At 48.2% G+C, this 19,613-nt stretch overlaps 1 protein-coding gene across 1 annotated transcript in view; it reads left to right on the plus strand.

Moving 5' to 3' along the window:
- The first annotated feature begins 2,386 nt into the window (after window positions 1-2,386).
- The window catches only part of ITGB5 (integrin subunit beta 5), a 58,036-nt gene continuing 40,809 nt past the window's right edge, over window positions 2,387-19,613 (plus strand). Inside the window, exons 1-4 of the mRNA XM_021526045.2 lie at window positions 2,387-2,492; window positions 6,445-6,530; window positions 13,251-13,455; window positions 17,953-18,202. Of these exons, the coding sequence (XP_021381720.2) occupies window positions 2,387-2,492; window positions 6,445-6,530; window positions 13,251-13,455; window positions 17,953-18,202 (647 nt within the window). The remainder of the gene's footprint in view (window positions 2,493-6,444; window positions 6,531-13,250; window positions 13,456-17,952; window positions 18,203-19,613) is intronic.

Genomic DNA, 19,613 nt, shown 5'->3' on the forward strand with positions numbered 1-19,613 from the left:
ATCCTCTTTTGCTGCTGCATGCAGGGCAAGAGCACAGCACCAACTTCAGAGAAGGGTGTTAACATTCTTCTCATTAGGGAAGCCACAGCACGTCCTCTCCTGTGGCTCCTGAGGTTTTCCCTGTGCACACCACACAGTGGGCAGTTGGTCAGTGGTGCTGCACTGGGATAGGACAAACCACCTGTGACTCTGAGGGACCTTCAAAGGATTTGGCTTGAAAAACACAATGACCGATAGGAGATGTGGAGCATCGACAACATCTTACTGCCCAAAAAGTGCACACAGCACTCCTGCACTTCCTCCTTCTCTCAGGGGCTCCTCATGGGGTCTGTGGGATGAGGACAGCCTGGCACAGTGAGCACCAGGTGCTTGTGCCAGTGGCACAGGCACCTGCAGGAAGAGCTCGGCCTCAGCTGAGCCCAGCTAAATAGAACAGTGACTGGGGAGCTCCTGCGCCTCGCCTGGCTCTGGTCCTGCTGCCATGCATTCCTTCCCAAAGTACTGCTCGCTTCCTCAAGCCCTCTTCTCTGCTCCTTGAGATGGCACAGTTGAGTCTCAGAAGGTGGTTTCCCTCCCTCCAAGTAGTTTATTTACCCCATGGCCCTGCTTTTCCTTTTTCCCCCTTGCTCATTTGCCACTTGCCTCTGGGCATCTGCTCCTTCACCCAGTGCTCCCTGGGCAGCATGGCAGGACACAGGGATGAAAGATGAGTGTCTCCCTGCTCCTACAACCAGGCATAGTTTAAAGCTCTCAAACATGAGTCTATCCATGGATAGTTGTAGTCATGTCTTGGGGTACTTGCTTGGGCATGGCCAGAAGATCCAAGAAGGGACTTCTAGGTCTACACAAGGCTTCTCTGGGCAGTAATGCTCATATTGGATGCTTTTTCTCTTGCAAGTGTGGCGGGATCTGCATTTCACTTTTTTTTTTTTTTTTTTTTTTTCCCCCCCACAGGAATATTAGAAGTATTCCACAGAGGAATAACCTACTTCAAAGATCCCACACACCACATCTTGCACATCCAGGTCAGTTCCAACATGGCCAGTATTAATTTTATTATAAATAAAGGGTGACAGCATGCCCCTTATGTTTTTGTGATAACAGGGAGAGCTGATGCTGTCCCTTTCCCCAGGCACAACCAACAGCTTGAGGGCAGTTTGTAGGTTACTGCCTGTCCCACATACCACACTCCTACCACGGCAGAGGTTTTGATGAGGCATTTAGTGATATTTTTTGCACTGGTTGCAAGCAGTAGGGTTGTGATGCTGCCACAGCCACGCTGGGACTTGTTTTGATTTAGCAGCACTGGGACAGTTACAATGTTACAACTTTTTTAGGTGTGTATTTCCTAAAACAACAAATAGTCACTTTAAACCCAAACCTCGTTTCTCCCGGGGGTATGAAGAGGTTGAAGAAATCAGCAAGGTTTGTGAAAGCAGCTTTGGAAATCAATGCAGGTAAGGGATATTTTGGCAGGTGGCGTTGCAGTTAATCACTTCGGCCTGAGAACAGCAACACAACATGTGTTTTAAGCAAAATCTGATGGTGAGATCTAGCAGACATAAGGGTGTCATGAAGGTCTGCAGACCATGGATAAGTTAGCTGTTACTATAAACTGCTTTTAAAATCAACCACGAGCTCTAGGGATGATTTATGATTTATTTTAAAAGCAGAAGAACACAGAATGTTCTCCAGCAACCCAAAGACGATCACAAATCCGATGTTTCCTTTCGATCTGAAGTGTTGATGTCCCAGGCGGCGGGGGCGCGGACCGTGCCAAAAAGCCGTCAGACGGTGAGTGCAGCGCTGCCCGGGTGCCCTGGCCCAAAGAGCCCTTCAGTAAATGGACACAGTCTGTTTGCACAGAGAAAACCCCTGAAGCGGCAAAAACGCCACGTAAGAGCAGGCACTGACCCGTGGGGAATGAGTGCAAGCCCCGCTGCGAGCGGCGAGGAGGGCGCGCCTTCCTCGTGTGCCTGCGGGCACATCGGGGTGCGTGCCCGTGTGCGCCGTGCGGTGTGGCTGTGCCACTCCGTGCACCGCAGAGGCAGCCTCTGCGTGCCCGTGTCCGTGTCGTGTCCGTGTCGTGTCCGTGTCCGGGGGCCCGGCCGTGCCCGCGGGTCCCGCTCCGGACGGGGCTACGCCCCCCTGCGCGGGGCGGGGAGGCGGCAGCGCACCCTCGGGAGCGGGACAGGCACACGCACGGACCCGCGGAGAGGCACACGGACCGCGGCACCGCACACCGCCCCGTCCCGTCCCGCCGCCCCCGGGAGCTCCGCGGCGCCGCCCCCGCCTCCTCCTCCCGCCGCCGCCGCCGCGGCCGCACAAAAGGCGGCGGGGAGGGCCCGGCCGGGAAGGGCAGCCCGGCCGCCCCGGCCGCCGCACCATGCCCCGCCGAGGGGGGCTGCCGGCCCCCGCCGCCGCCCGCCGGCCGCCCCCGCTCCTCCTCCTCCGCCTCCTCCTCCTGGCCGCGCCGCTGCAGCCCGGCAGAGGTAAGGGCCGCTCCGCTCCCGCCGCCCCGGGCCCTGCGGACGCCGCTCCGGAAGGCGGCTTGTCCCCCAGACCCGCCTCGGTGCTCTCTGTTGCCGTCTGTGTTCTCGCCTCCTCCCGCCCCCCCTTCCCGGTGCCTCCCCCCGCAGCCGCTTTGCCGTGCGCCCGCAGCCGGCGGGACGCGGGTCCCCGCGGTCCCCGCTGTCCCCGCGGTCCCCGCTGTCCCCGCTGTCCCCGTGCCCGGGGCTGGCCACTGCCGGGGCTCTCCGCGCATCCCCGCCGTGCCCCCGGTGCGGGTGGCGGCGACCCGCGCTCCGGGCACGGACCGCGTCCGCGGGGGTTTCACCTTCGCCTCCCAAAGCAATTAACTGCTATTTATACCCCTCGCTCTATATATATTTCTAATGGAAGCGGCTGCAGCCGCTTCTGCTCAGGGTATGCACTCCCCGGGATGTTTGCCCGAGCGCTGTGTGTTAAGCGATGGGATGAGGAGTAGCAGCAGTAGCCACACACGGGCTGTCGCACTGCCGGGCACCGGTCCCCACACTCAGCTTGTATCGTTCCCCACTTGCACCTTGAACCGCGGCACCCACAGCGAGGTCCTTGTCCCTCGTGAGGATGCTCTCGTTTTCCACACACACATACACACACGTGAACTGCAGTGCAGTTTGTAATTCTGCTCCAGCACTGTTGGAAATAGGGATTCCCTCCTCTCTGAGCATTTGAGGAAACTTTTTTTGTAAGAAGGGACCCCACAAAATGCCTAAGTCCACCATTCCAGTACTTACCCTCAGTGCTTGATATTTTAACGAATAATCTTAAGAAGGGGCTCATCTTGCAGAGTGCTGTGGCACATAATTGCAAAAGCTCAAAAGTTTTCTTAATTTTTTTTGTGTGTGCCTGATCCATGCAATTGATGGTTCAGTATTGCAGCAGACCATGTCGAGTCTCTTAGAATTCTTATTGCAAGCACAAATAAAATGCCTTTTTTCATTTTCATGCTTAGCTGTATAAAGTGCATAACTTTTTTTCTACTGTCTTCTCTAAGCAAGCCAGTACATTCACCTCTGTTTGAGGAGGTGCCCAAAGTAGGATTTCTTGCAGAACAGGTTTAAAATGAGGTCTGATTGCCTGGAGCATCTTTGTGAGTGAATTTGATGAGTACCTTTCATCAGTTTCCTATCTTGCTCTGCATCTGTAGTTTGATGTATTAAAATCTCTGCTGTCTAGTGGAATACACTGTCTCCTTCTGCTTTTTTGGGCTTTCCTGCAGCTCAGTCCAAGGGAAGGATGTCATTTGGAGATGTTCTTTGTGCTTGCTGGACACTACTGTGCAAAATAAATAGGATGCAGGGTTTAGGACTCAGTGGCATCAGTATGAAGGACTGTATGTAGGCAGTGCAGCTCAGCAATCCAGGGGGTGGATTATTTACCTCCAGAGAAATCCCAGCTAGACCCTGGATGGAATTTTCTCCATTATAAGAACTTTAGTTGATTTTTCAGGAGTGGTTTCACTAAATGTATCACAGTCTAAAGAGCAGACTGAGTTCCTTCCAGTCTCCAAGGGTGACTTGCCCCAGTACCTGAAGGATCTGGACTTGCATGAGCATCATCAGGTCCTTCCTCTGCCTGATTCGGGAAAGACTACACTGAATCAAGCACAGCAAAGACTTGCATCTGGAAAATCCAGTGTGTTTCTACTCCAACTCAAAAAGCTCAGGTTTCAGTCTAAAACTGGAGGGCTTCACAAAGCCCTGTTTTCACAACAATGCTGGAAATGGTTTAGTGTTGCTACAGAGTGGAAAGAAAAGCATACTTGGAAACTTCAAAAGCTGCCACCGGGAGGAATGTCACCCCATGGCTGGCCACAGGAGCGTGGGCTGCTTTGGTCATGGCACGCAGTGGAAGGAGGAGACCTTGGTTTTCATTCAGCTATTACTGTGACTAAGTAAACGCTTAAAAATCCAGCAGTCAGGAATGGAGGTAAATATTTCCATGCAGATGGGCGAGTGACGCTGTGGGAGAGCCAGGCCTGGGTAGCCAGGGTATGAATGCAAGTATTTGCTGTATAAAGGCCATTATTTTTTCTGGGTTACCCTGTGCACAGCTGCCAGAGAAGCAGCTCTTAAGGAGAAGCTTTGGGCCATGTTGTAGGATTTGCAAATGCAAGTGTTAATTGCTGCCTAAATTTTAACTCAGTTGAACAAGTTGCATTTTGCTTTATACGACTTATTTATGTTTTGAGCTCTTATAGTGTACATGAGCTGGAATATAACTTCTGAATGCAAAAAAGGAATGAAATGCCTGGGGATGTGGTAACAGCCAGAAGGAAAAAAAAACCCCACGCTCTTAAGAAGGCTCTTGTTTGGTATGAATGAGCCCAAGGAGCTGGTCTGAATGAGAGCTATAGAGAGAGTGCAGGGCTTGGCTCTCTGGGGTTAGAGTTAACCACCTTGCGGGCAGCAGAGACCTGTCAGTGCAGGGCTCTGGCACAGTCAGGCCTCTGCAGTGACTGACAGGACCTACTTATCCTCTCTTTGTTTATAGTCCAGAGCATGCCAGGTTTTCCTCCAGCTGTCCAGCTTGATTCACTGCTTCCTGTGCTCACAGCTCAAACCCTTACAGGAGCGACCCAGGCAGCCACTGCTTTCCATTTCTTGGTGCAATATTCACATGGAAACAGCAAAAATCCTTCTTCCAAAGTTCTCATGGCAAAAAGTTCTTGAGTTAGGAGAAAACTTCATGGGACTCTTCAGCAGCTATTGGCAATTCTGTGGAATCTGCACGTTACACCCAGCATCAGTGTGGTGCGCTGGTATCTGCAGATGCAACTGGCTGAAAATAGAGGCCTGACAATGCTTTTATTGACATTTGGGTTGGAAGAAATAGCAGATTGGGAGTTCAAGCCTGAGGCATTTCATTTGGAGTGTGCAGCCTCTGTGCTGAAACCTCGGTTAAAGATTTCTTTAATCATTTATTGACAGTGGAAGTTAATAGCTGCACCCGGGGGAGCTGGGCCATCACTGGTATGGAAGGGCACATTCATAGCCACAGGCATGCTTGAACAAGCTGCTGCATTCAAAGCCCATACTATTGGTGTCTACTTTGGCTTTACTTGTGTGGTTCCACTTCATTTTTAAAGCCCAAAGTGCAAATCGTGGGTTTTGTAAGTGAAACCTGCTTGGGACTCCTTGTGCTGCCGGACAGCAGCAATCCGAGAGCAAAGAGCATCAGCCTGGCTGATGTCCCTGCTGAGGTCACAGGCAGGGGTGTCTTCCACCCCTGCTGCCTTGGACATGGCCCAGTGCAAACACCCTGCAAGGCTTAACCTGGATATCCTGTGGAAATGTCTCTTGTAGTAAAATAAAAGTAATGTACTGCAGCATGAGTCCACTGTGAGAATCACCTGTGTGGGAAGGGGAGATGAGAATGTTTCAAGAGTGCTTTAATATGAAAATTATGGGGAGATGCTCCCCTCTGTATTCAGCTAGAAAAAAAAAATGAGAAGGTATGCCTAAAGATGTGTCTTTAAAAGTCAGCATCTCAGGGCTTTTGGACAGCCAGCTCCGTGTTTCAGACTGCTCCAACAGTTATTGCATTCTGCCCACAGCAATGGGAGTGTTTGATTAGGCATATGAGTAGCTGGACTCTTTGATTAACCAGACACCATTGAAAAACAGTAGAGAAAAATCACTAGATTCAGTAATTTTTTAGAGGTTCTCAGCACCCCAAAACAAGTTTCTGTTCTTTTCATTTACCTTAGGGAAGGAAAAGTAGACCTTCTTACCGGTGAAGAGAGATTTACAGCTTCTCCTGCCTTTTAGGATCCTGGGAGACTCTTTGCTCTCATTTGAATTTACAGTGCATTTAGCATTAAGAATGTCTCAGAACCCCCCTAAACACTGTTTTGGAGTGGAATAACCATTCAGCCCATACTGTTCTCTCTTGCTGAAGGTCTCAATCTGTGCACCAGTGGAAGCGCCACGTCCTGTGAAGAGTGTCTCCTCATCCACCCCAAGTGTGCCTGGTGCTCCAAGGAGGTAGGTGGGCACACCTCGTTTGACTTTCATGCCTTTTGTAGTGCTGGAAGGGAGCTCTTCTCTCACCGTGCCTATTTCTGGCTTGTGCCACAAGGGGTGAGTGAGGGCAGAGGATGCTCCATGCCGAGTGTATTTGGGGTGTATGGGACTCCTCAGCTCTTTGACATCATAGGAAATAAGTCTCTGACCCCACTTTGACCCCCATATGCCCTCAACAGAGCAGCACTGTTCCTTCAGTCCTTCTGTCCCTTCAATTACCTTCTTGTTTTGGTGGATGCTGAGTCCCTGCATGGGCTCTGTGTTACAGGGAGCCTTGCTCCAAAGCTCTCCCCCTAAAAAGCCCCAAGCCCCTGGCTAGTGTCCTGCTACGTGTCCCTTGTCGTGTGGCCTGGCATGGGCTCTTTGTAACAAAGATAATTCTCCTTTCTGAATCTATTGTGTCATTTTCAGGGGGTGGCCCATGCTTCTGGCATTGGTGCCATGAGTTTCACAGAGGAACTGAGCACTTCACAGGGAAAATACATCCTTGTGTTGATGCTGAAGCTGCTCACCCATAATTCAACTGTGCCTCCTTGTTTATGAGCAATTGCAAATACGTCCCTCTGCTCCCTAGGGGCTGCTCATGAGTTTAGGTCTATCTATATAATCCAATATATGTCTTATCAAGTAGACTTACAATTTCTAGAGAACAAGGTGTGTGAAAGACCTAATCATGTTTGATGCATAGAAAGCAATTGCCTGCTAAGTGTTCCTAGGTGTTCAGGAGAAAAGTATGGATGGTTTCAAATGCATGGAAAAATCTGAAAAACAGGCTGGCACAGCTGCTGTGTCAGGAACCAGTTTTGGGATGTGAGAACCCCAGAGCAGTGGATGATCTTGAACCTCTCCATGGGCATGGCCAGTGGTGATGCTGTTCTGTTCCCTGCTGATCCTTATTCCTCTAGTGTGGCCATCCCTGTCCCCTTCTGAGCACTCACTTCACCTCTCAGCTGCAGCTGGTGTTGCTGAGCTGAGGATGCAGGCTCTGTCCCCTCTGCTGTTCCCCTTCCTCCTGGGGCAGCTGCCAGCTCCAGGGCAAGGATGGGGTTGGGGATGGGGATGGATGTGGGGTGGAGGTGGCTTCCAGTCCCTCTGGTTTGGCTGGGTCCTAGGGGGGTGCCCCGGCCCCTGGCTCTCCACATGTGTTTCACTGGATGTTTCACTGGTAAGCACAGTTGCAGCTCTCCAGGGAAGACTTGGTAATGCTGCAAACACCACTCTGTCAGCTTTCCTGGGCTGTTTTTTTCCAGCCATGCAATTGGTGTGCAGAAGGGAAAGGGTAAAGCAATAGATCTTGCTTCTGAGACATCTTGTAAACAGCTGTAAGAGTGCCTCTTCCAGCCAGCTAATCTGTGGTGGTGAGATTAGATCCAGGAATGCTGGCTACTAAGCTATGGGTACCCAATATCTTGTGCTTTTTTTGTTGTTTTTTGTCTTTTTTCTTCCCTTACTTGGCATCAAAAGACAACTTTCTGCAGAATGCTACTAGTGGAAATGTTTATGTGGTGGTCACTGTGACCACTAATTGTACAATGGGACTGGCAGCCTGACTCTTATCATTCAAACAGAGTAGTTACTGGAAAAAAAAAGAAAATTCCTGACTGGAATGGAGGGGCCAAGGAGGAAGATGGCTGTTTACAAGGAAGTCCTGTAATACTTCCTGACCTTTAGCCTGCAGAAGCTATTTAAAAATATACAGTTCAAGGTGTTTTGTGCCAAGAGCTATGTCTTTAAAAGATGCTGTTCCCATGACATGCTACATGCTAAAACTTAGCAAGTTCTTATCCTAATTCTGTATTTTTTGTATTTTTTTTTAGTATGTACTGTTTGAAACTAATTATATTTCTCTTTAGCTGAGATCATCAGGTGAGGTAATGGGATTTCCAAGATACCTGGAGTTTTTCAACTTCAGAAAGTTTTAAAGTAATACTACAAACTTTATAATACCCACCTTCTTTTCATAGTCATTTCACCACCTTATTCTTTCTCCCTCTGCTGCAGCCTAGGCAGGTTTATTAAATAGCTCTTGATGTGTTTTCCTTAGCTTTTTCCATTAGCTGCCATTTGCTGTCTATGTTTCCTGGTCGCATATATGCCAGTCAAATTTTACAGCTCTTCTACTCTTTAAATATCAGCCAAAAGGTATTGGAGTAGGTTCCACAGATGGCAGTTTTGTTAGAACCTCAATCAGCTGATTTGTGTGTATTTTGTGCTCCCTTTGCATTTACTTTACAGGTTTGTGAGCAAATTGGGCCAGCTTTTATTGACTTTGCAAGCAACAATTAACAATTTTGTAGGGAAATATATATAGAAGAAGTCTATCAGTACGTGTTGTATAATTCTATATATAGTGTATAAAGTATATTTAGAGATGTCTGTTATACGGTTTATATATATATACACACACACATTGTGTAGCTGTATATATAATTGCATTGTATAGTTATATGTATACTTGATCCTCCTGTATATGTATATCTTCTTGTATTTCCTTTGGGAAAACATTTGGGGAATAATATCACTTGGTGGTACCATCATACCAGTTTCTTTGGGAGCCCTGTCCCAATAGTTTCCCCAGGTCTCTTGAAGGTCTCATTGCCCTGAATTGTGAAGGTAAGGGGATGTGTACAGATAGATCTTATAGCAGAGCAGTCAGGTGCTCTCACTTTATGACTGCCACCTCCTAACCTGTTGGTACAGGGTGCATCACATCCCCTGGACTTCTTTTCACTTCTGCTTGTGCTCAGCATCTCTGTTCCCATCCCAAGGGGTGATGATGGATGAGCTGATGATAGCAGCTTCTGGTGTGCAGCAGCCCTAGATCCCCCAGGGGCTGCTGAGCTAACCATGAGTCTTTGGGCTCTTGGAAATTTGGGAGCAGACATGGATTTGGTTGGCTTGTGGAAGAATACCTGGAAAGGCAGGCCTCAAAGGTGGTTATTTCAGTGGCACTTAGAAGAGGAGGTGTGAATATGTGGCCTTAACCATCACCTGAGAATGCCTTGAAACAGGGCTCTCTGAGGGAGAATGACTCTTGGTGTGATGGAGACTGCTGCAGCCTTTCCATCCACACTGGAGCTGAGGTCTAGGAGAAGCTGGAAATGATGAGAAATTGCTGACATGGTGCTGGTAAAATATTCTGTCTGGAAGCTGCACACTGGTCTGAGGGGTTGCTGTATCTCTGTGGCAGCCTGGTTTCCATGTGTGGGACTGGAGGATGCTTATGGAATTGTTTGCAGTGACACCTGGTTGCCCAGGCTTGTTGGGTTTGCTGGGAGAACAGGGAGCTCAGGAAGTGGATACAGTGCTATCCTCTGAGCTGTCAGGGCAGCTGTGATTCACAGGTGGGGTTGTGATTGGGATAAACCTTCCTGAGGTGATTGCAGGGGGTGAAGCTCTTTAAGAGAGCATTTGGGAGTACCAGTATGGGGGGGAAGTGTCACCATTATGTTTTCTTTTTTGCTGCTTTGGGGAGTGCAGAGGGTCCTTTTGTTTGTTAGATGTGTTTGTTAGGTGGAGCAGCAGTGTTCACCTGTCCATTACCTATATGGATGCATTTATGTGTGTACATGGAAACCAGAGACACACATTAATTAAACTGAAACGTCCTTTTTGAGTAAGTAAACTGAAATCTCCCCAGTGGCACCCTCTGTTTTACCCCATCCTCTTCTGTCTCAGAAATGTATGAGAATGAGGAAAGAAAATCAAGGATGTTCCTAAAGGGAGCATGTCAAGTTTTGTTTGTTTAATGGAGAAAGCAGGCATGTTTCAGGCAGAATTAATGCAGAACTGGATTGATTAAATCAAAAAGCAAGATTGAGACCTTCATCAAAAGAGAACAGGATGGGCTGAATGGTAGGGACATGCCTAGTCAGGAATTAGATATTAGATACCATGAGTGCTATTCTCCATTTTTATAGCATGAACCAAGCAATTTGTCTTAAAACTGTCAAACTGATGAGCATGTAATTGTCACACTGTTGTCTCCATTCATCCTGTCTGCTTGTGTGCATTTGCTTTTGTGAGCTTCTTAGCACTGACCAGGGGGCTGGAGCAGCCAGAGTGACTGACAGGGGCTGGGGGATCTTCCAGAGTGCTCCTCTGTGCCACAAAGCAAACTTTGGGGTGGTTCCCCCTTGTGAGGGGCATCTGCTGCATTTCTTGCCCAAGCAAGCCTGCAGGCAGAGGATTGCCAGATGTGTGGGCACATTGAATTGCTTAACTATCCCCAGGGTGTTCTCTGCTCAGGGAAAATTGGGGTTTGAACCAGCGTGCTGTGTCTGAGCTGCTGTGGAGCTGCCTTTTGGTGTGGTTTCTCATGAGCTGTCTGGACCTGTGCAATGTCCTTTATTCCCCAGGTCTGCTCATCCTTTTTCCCCTTTACTGAACCTCCATGAGCCTTGATTTTCCCTGTCACAGAAAACTTTGCACTGGAGTTGGATGGTACCTGGTTGCCCCAGTTTTGGCTTTGGGTTTTGACCTGTGGGAGCAGCTTGGGTGTTTGTTTGCTGGGTGCAGTAGTGTTTACTGGGACTTTCCCAAGGCCATTGTCACCCTCCTGCTCAGTGTTACTCTGCTTGGGTAAAAAAAAACAAGATGAAGTAGGGGTAAGTCCTGCACCCCTGGGTGCTGAGCTGTACCACCCTCCCCTCAGGCTTTTGCACCCCTGGGTGTGGATATTTTCTTCCACCTCAGGTAATATGGCTTTTCACAGGACAAGAAAATAGCTGGATTTGAAGAAAGTTTAGAGAAGATATAAAGGAAAAGGGATCTAGGGACTGGAGGAGTGTGAAGGTACTGCTGACCTAAGAGCTGTGTAGGGGCTTTCCCCTGACCTCCTGGACTTCATTTGGATTCTTTGGAGCAGACCCTGGTAAGGCTTGGAAGCACCTGATAGAAGCTGCAGTTATGTGAGCAGCCCTAAAGATTGTCCTATTTGGATGCTTCTCTCCAATGTTAGTTACTCAGAAGTAACTAGAAGTTCCCAGCTGCACTCCTGGGCTGTTTGGATTGCTTTTTGGAGCATTCATTCTAATAGGTGGCAGCAGCAGAAATGAGCTGGCAGGGGTGCTCACCTGGAGCTGTGGTCTGGGTACAGGGAGAGCAGGAGAGCATCTCCCCCTGCTGATGGGTGGATAGGCCCAGGGGAACACCTGGACCCCCCCAGCTTTTTGCTGATTTCAGGTAAAACCACATCTGAGAGAGACTTTTCTCCAAGGCTGCCTGAAATGTGTGGCTCTGAAAGGCTGGGTGTTTTTTTCAGTTTTGTGAGGGATTCTGATTTTTATTTTGTCATGCTGGAGATGATTTAAATAGTCCCAGTCCTCCTTTTTTGGAAGTTCATCTGTTTACAGGATGTGTTCCAAGAAATTTGTGTTTGTATCCATCTGATGTGCCGTCGTCGGTTTCTTGGCTGGACCCTGCTGCTGAATGCTGGAACGCAAATATCTCATTTTTCAAATAGCATTGGGACCTTGTAGTGAGAAAAACGCAGCTGGAAACCTCTGTCTGTGTCCAAGGGCTCTGCATCCGAGCTTGTCCTTGAGGGACCCCTGGAGATCACCCCATGAGGATCTGTCAGGAGCCTCTCTCTCCTTGGTGTCCCTCCTGTCCTTTGCCATGCTGGAGTTTAGGCAGTGAGTGAGGTTTGTTCAGACCCACACTGATTTTGGCTGAGCAGCTGAAGGAGGGGCTGGCATGGCTGCAAGCATCTTCTCTGCATTATTTCATGTCGTATTAGTCCCTCAGCCCTGGAGCTGAAGAGGGCTGTCTCTATTGCTGTAGTGCAGAAATAAGTAGGAATCTACAGTTGAAAATGAGTTTTGGGCATGTGACTTTTTCCCTTTGGCACTTTTGGAGATTAAAAAAAAAAGGCATTCTAACAAACAGGCTCTTGCAAAAGGGTGCATTGTGTTCCTGGCTGTTCCTGAGCGCTGCCCTGCACAAGGCTGCTTTGTGCACCACACATGGGGCTCTCAGCAAGGGCTGGAGCTCTGGGATGGGTGTTGGGAGACTCCTGGCCATCCTTTGGAAGTGGGACTCTGCCTGCACCTTGCTGCCTGTGCCTGACTGTCTGTGGTGGGCACAGTCTGCATTTTCACCTGCTCTTGTGATGTTCCTCCCACCTCCCTTACTCTCCATGCAGTGCTTGTGTGGGGATGTGCAGTGTCCCAGGGAAGAGGGAGCCACCCAGCCTGTCTTCAGCTTCACATCTTTACTTGGCTCTCTCTGGTTGGTGGGTTTGTTCTGCTTCCCTCAGTGCCACTTCCTTGTCCTTTCTTCTGTCTTTTGCAAAGCTCCTTTGAGACCAAGCATGTGCATAAAATTATAGGGATGGCAATGGGCTGTCCCCGCAGCAAACCAAGTGCTTTGCCTTACTCTCCTGTGGTCAGGGCTGGGAACAGGTGCTGCTGTGGCTGGGCTGAAAACACAGGCTTAGGTTTCTGTTTCAGTGCTCTGTGAGCAAATTCAGTGTTCAAATCCTCACAGAACTTCCTTTTTTGGTTGATCCTTTTGAAAGGCTTAAGGCTTGGTGCAGGCTCCTTCCAAACACAGTCATCACAAAGGACACCGGCTTCTTGCATCGCCTAGCTGTTAATACCAGCATGTCAAAACAAAGCCCCTGCTGTGGGATTGATGCATTCCCCTTCACTTCCTTTTTGTCCCTTCTTCACCCCTCAGGATTTCAGCAGCACAAAGTCCATCACGTCCCGGTGCGACTTCCTGCAGAACCTGGTTGCCAACGGCTGTGCCGGCGCCATCGAGAGCCCCAGCAGCAGCATCAGCGTGCTGAGGAACATCCCTCTGAGCAGCAAGGGCTCTGGCCAGAGCCACCTGGACGTCACGCAGATCACACCCCAGAAGGTCGCCTTGAATCTTCGTCCTGGTGAGTCCCCAGTGGCTCTGTGGGCTGTGGTGGGAGGGAGAAAGGGTGGCCAGGACGTGCCAAGAGCACGTTGTAGCTTGTGGCCTTGCAACCCACTAAAGCAGGTGATTAAAGCTGGCCCCTTCCATACCTTTGAACTTTGGTGGCGAGTCACAAACAGGTTTGGGGCTGGGGGCTGTGTCCTTCATGAGAGGGCACTGCTGTTGGGCAAAGTCAGTCAAAGCCCACCCACACCTGCTGCCAGTAATGGTCTTTACACCTGCACGTGTTTAGGAGGAACCTGCTCAGCTTCAGAATGGAATCACTGTGTGGAAGGAGTTAAAAGAACTTTGGTTCCTCCATTAAGCTGACAGGGAATGACTCTAAACTGAGACAGCTCCTTCTATAAATTGGAAACAAACCCACATATCTGTTTTCTGTCGGTATGCAAAAGAGCTAAGGCAGAAGATGGAGATTTGAACTTGTGACTCGGGCCTTGGACTGTAGCCAGGTCCCTCTTTCATTCTCCTGAGCCATTACTTTTCTTCAATCTCTTCCTTTTAATTAAAAATTAGATGAGAACAGCTCATCTGAGCTATGCAAGCATGCTTGTTATGAAAAGTTTTTGCATGGTGGGGGGAGGCTTTAATGTGGGTTTAGAATTCTTGCAAAAATTTGGCAGCTGACATTTCTGAAGAGGGAAGAAAGCTCTTTATTGCAAAGATAAGAAGCAAATATAAAAGCTTGATTCATTTTAAGTGATTGGTGTGGGTTTCTAAGGCTTACAGTTTTGTGACAGCTCTCACAAGCATACAGGAAAGAGAAATACCGGTGTTTTGCCCAAGAAAAATGGGGGTTTGAGCTGGTGCTTATGCTATCAGTACTCTCCCTGAGGCTACCAGTTGCTACAGGAGTTTTTGTTTTAGTGTAAGTTAGAAGTTGTCATGTTTTTCAATTAACTTCATCAGCTGTCATTGGTCAGACCCTCAAATCTAAAAAAAATTGCTTCAAAACCTTAAAATCAGATACCTGAGAGCAATGACCACTGTACATACGTCTGGATGCATGGCTTCTGCCACTGAATATTATACTAAAAAAGGGAGCAAAAGGGAGTTGTAATTCCTGCTGTTTCTTGAGGCAACTCCTGACAGAAAGGGCTGGCTCAGCTTCCACATCTCATCTCCTGTACATCTATCCCACGCACAGTGCCCTGTGCTCAGCAAATTCTGCTTTCCCAGTCCCCAACAGTTTTGCCCATGCAGTGTCTGCTGCTCCAGTCAGTGACAGGGTGTGGACACCCATCTCCTGGTGGCCTCCTGGGATCTGGGCTCATGGAAGCCTTGGGCTGCACAGGCCTGGTGTGCTGCTTCTGCCCACCCTTGTGGGGACCACACTCATGGCCATCCTCAGTTCTTCGTGATGGAGAAGCCCTCCAGGTCTGGGCTGAGCTGCAGGGATCACCCTGAGGACCCCTGCAGTAATTCCCACTTGGAGGCAGTGAACTCCTCTCCCTGTCCTCTTTGCAGAGCATCACAGTCATTGCAGGAGGAGGGACTAACCTAGATGTTTGTCATAGTATTCCCATTTTTCTTCTCTTTTTTGATGTTGGGCAACGCTTCACCTTCAAGCTGATGACTTCCTAAACCCTTGCATTAGCAGGCCCAGTTTAAATTGTCCATTAATCCTTGAGCTTGGGAAAACAGGTTTCACCCTGTGAACCCAAGACAAAAAGGAGATAATGTTGATTTAATTTTGGGCATGAGGGGTGTACTATTTCAAAGACGAATTCAGGAGACAGCCTGTGGCAATGGCGATCTTTTATTCTTGGACCACTAAGCAGAAGCAGAAGGGAGTGGATTGTCAATTGTTTGCTGTTCCCACCCATGCAGTTTGATCTCATCATCCTGTGGCAGAAGTCACATCCCCAAATCTGTGTCCTCGGCTAAACTCCAAAGGCCTTAAATTCATATCCTTACACGGCAGCTTTTGGATTGAGCATTAGTTTTTATAATATTGCTTTTTAATCTTAAGCCCAGCTGTATAGCAGTGTATCCTAGTTAAAAGAAATATAGTGTAAACTGACTTAAAAAATGAATAGATGCAGCTGTGTTGCTCATCAAGCCATAAGCCTCACCAAGCAGGAGTAAGCTGGATAAGCATGATTGTTGAGTTTATGTTCTTAAATTGATCAAAATCAATTTTTCCAATTTATGCACTGCTTCTGCATGATGCTATCCAAGAAAAATTTCTGAATTAAGCTCTGAGTTTAAAACTTTTCAGTAAAAGTCCTAAGGAGAGGATGGTGGCAACAGTATGTGAGGAAGGAGGGGGCTGGATTATCCCTAGAAGTGTGAGAGTAATACTGTCCACAGAGAATAATAAATTCTTTTGCACTTACATCTACATACATTAGTGATATTTTCTCTGATATAATTGGTTTGTGCAGTTAGGAATGAAAGAAGAACCAGCCACAGGATTCTGTTGGTTTTGGTGCTTCTTGGGGACTAATAAATCCGTAACTATTAAGAGAAGCACGTTTGATCACAGCATCCCAAATACCCTTTCTGGCAGGAAGAACAGTGTTTTGGAAATTAAAGCATTGCAAAATACAGAGGACACATCCCCTTTTCCAGTGGGAAAAACATGTAGGAATGAAAAATATGGGCATGGGAAAGAATTTTCCCAGATTTAAACACATTTTTGCAGTACTGAATTAAAGTCAAGCTTGCAATCACAGTCTTTTACCCTGCAATCAGTGCTAACAGTTTTTGTTCTACATGAGTTATGTTCTTCTTTGTTCCCCCCAAATGCATGCCAGGTATAATGTGAGGTCTACCTGGAGCACTTGCTGCACTCCACATCCCAGCCCTGTGCCCTGTCCTGCTCGACCAGAAAGCTGGGGAGAGTAAGGAGGAATATTTAAGGCATGAGCTTCTTGCTTCCTACAGCGAGGCACTACCTCTACATGTGCATGTTTGCACATGGTGCCTCTTGCAGCCCTGCCTTTTCCAGGTGGGGCTGCAGCAGATTGCAGGGAAATGCTGAAGAAGGAGAGTGTTGTTTAGGGAACTCTGGCTTGGTGTAGCCTGACCCCAGGTGCCAGGCAGGGCTGTAGCAGCCAGGCTGCAGAGCCCCTTGTGCTGTGCATTGCCAGCATGGCAGTTTTGGGATGCTGTTGCTGCTGTTGGGCTGGAAGTAAGTAGGAACAGCTGTGCTGCTGTGCACAAGGAGGAGAACAATAAAGTGGTTAGGGAAATGTTTTCACAATACTAAAAAATGTGAATTGTGTTTCTGGAGAAGAAGAGGGGAAGCCACAAGTGTTCTGCAGAACCTGCCACTGCCCCAAGTTCAGCCTTGCCCATGAAGGGCAGAACTGGGAGCTTGGTTTTGAAAGGATCCAATTCCGTAGAGCAGACACCCCAGTGAACTGGGAAAGGGGCTAAGGCGGAAGCTGGGAACATGGGATCTCCAAACCAGCCTGCCTTGTGAGGCTGTGATTTGAGGCTTTGTTTAGACCCCTCAGCAAAGTGAGAGGCAATCTTTTGCCATCTGCTGTCTGGCTCCACCAAGGTCCATCTTGTGTGTTGAGTTCACTTTGAAGCAACCTCAGCTTTTCTGAGCGAAGGTGCTGCCTGTGGTGGCCTTCCCTAGCAGTCCTTCCAGAAGGTATCTCTACTGAAACCAGTGTGGCAAAGGAGAAGGTCAGGGTCAGGCTTTTCTCTGCTTCTCTTCACATCTGCACAACCTCTGACTCAGCCCTGTCAGCTCCTTCCCTTGTGTTTGTCACTTCAGGAAGTTTCACCTCTGCCTCAGGGCTTCCCTGGGTGACTCTAACAACTTTCTTTTTCATTTCCCTTTTGCCCTGATTTCTCCTGCTCTATTTTTGGGGGGAGCTCCTTTTCAAAGGCGTTTATTCTGTGTCTGCTTCACCTTGGCTTCCCTGCACAACTCAGAGGACATCTTGCATTCACTTCATGCGATTTTTTTCTGATCCTCTTCCTTCTCCTGCTCCACCTCCTTCTCTCTTTTGTGCAGGGCTTCTTGGACTGCTCCTGGTTTTCTTTGAGGATGTACTCAAGTAAGTGTGAGCAGGGTCCCTGTTGTAGTAGTCCAAGAAATACCCATTTAAGGTTCACTCTGTTTTCCTTTCCTGTTTTCTAAGAAAACATCCCTGGACTGCACACTGGGCAACAGTGCTTTTCATATGTCCCTCCCTTAGCTGTTCTCTCAGATGAGATGGAAAATCCTTCTCTGATACCTCCAAAGAGCTAAAATAGAGACATGAACTCCATGTCTTTTTCTTGCCAGCCAGTATGCTACATAACTTAAGAGGACCCAAAGTCAATACCCGTTTTCCTGTTAGTCTCCTAAGGGATGTATTTAGAAAAGCCTATTGCCCTCACCCTCTTCTTTCGAAAAGTGATCTGTCTGCTCTGCAGGGGGAAAAAATAGTGTGATCTGGATTTTAATGTGTGCTGGGAGTTCCCTGCTCACCGTGCCCAACCTTTGTGTGTGCAGGTGACCGGACCTCGTTCCGAGTCCAGGTGCGGCAGGTGGAGGATTACCCCGTGGACCTCTACTACCTGATGGATCTGTCCCTGTCCATGAACGACGACCTGGATAATATCCGCAACCTGGGCACCAAGCTGGCTGAAGAGATGCGAAAGCTCACGAGCAATTTCCGTCTGGGCTTTGGCTCTTTTGTGGACAAAAACATTTCTCCTTTCTCCTACACAGCGCCAAGATACCAGAACAATCCCTGCATTGGGTAAGTGCTGGCTGCACCCTGGAGGGGCAAGGCCTGTGTTTGCACAGAGCCTGGCTGCAGTCTGCGTGTGCCTTTTTGCTTTAAATAATGAACCACGCTTCAGCCCTGGCTTTTGGGAATGATGATGAGCCTGACTGTTACTGTGATACTTGAGCAGTTCAGACTAGGACAGCTTCTAATTTAGCTGTGGCTGTTGGGAGATCTCAGCATCTAGACATGGGAAACTGTTGTACCAGGAAGCCTGAAGCTATTTTTAAGTACCTGAAAAGGATGCAGACATAACAGGCTTTTTTTACAGCCTTTAAGGAAAAGGAGTCAAAGCCAGAAATTCCTGATTTCTGATCCTAGTTCTGAGTCATAGTTTGGCGTTGAGTAAATCAATTAAGCTTTTTGTCTGCATTTTACAGATAAGGAGACCAAGGCAATGTAACTGCTTCTTAACAAAAGTGTTTGGAGGAACTGAGATTTTTCGATGGCCTATAGTGCTGATTAATGAATTTTTATAGTGTTTTTAAGGCAGAGGCAGGTTTTTTTCATCTTTATTGCTGTGGAAGGAAAGCAAACCGGCAGTTACAAAAGGCACAAATGGTGTGGTTTACTCTGTGGTGATATCAGAGCCTTCATCCCTTTATTTCCTTTATTTTCGCTTGTGTCTTTACAAGAGTCTTTTTGTTTGCCTTTTAACCAGAATTGGGATCAAGTCCATTGAATTGAGGATTATGCCAGAGCGAAATTGGATGTAGGGAAGGGTGTCCAGGCTCAGATGGGTTTGGGTGTTGGCATTGAAGGATGGATACAGCAGCAAGTGCCCTCCTGGGAGAGTGTCACCACTGTCACCTTTGTAGTCCCCATCTTCACCTCATCCATCAGTGGGTGCTTCCTAGTCACATAAGGACAGTGAGGAGAACCCTTTCATTTGAGCCATTTGTGGATACTTGCATGGTAAGGTCACCTCATGCATGGATGCCAAGCTCTGTGCATGCTCTGAGTGGCAGATAAAGACAGCTTGCATCAGCTGTGAGTTTCTAGGCCAGCTATTGGCACTGACCAAGCATTGGCATCTCACTGCACATTGCTTGTTGACCAAACAAATATTATCTCTATTTGCTTTTCACCAGTTCTGTCCAGAGTGAAAAGTCAAATGGATTTTAACACTGAAAACTCTTGCTTTAATCATGAGGCAAAAGTGACCACACTGAGCCAGGAAGGCATCTCTGCCATGATGGCATTGCACACCACAATCTTCACAGTGCTTCTCCCAGAAATTTGGCATAGCCTCTGAGGGATCCTGTCATCTCTGTCATCCTCAGTCTCTGACACCTGCCCTCAGTCTGGGGACAGGTTCCAGCTGGAGAAATCTTGGAAATTTTGTTTGGCTGGTGTGTGATTCAATTGGAATGACATGGCTTTT

Source organism: Lonchura striata, chromosome 8 (assembly GCF_046129695.1).
Source record: "Lonchura striata isolate bLonStr1 chromosome 8, bLonStr1.mat, whole genome shotgun sequence".
NCBI classification, from domain to species: domain Eukaryota; kingdom Metazoa; phylum Chordata; class Aves; order Passeriformes; family Estrildidae; genus Lonchura; species Lonchura striata.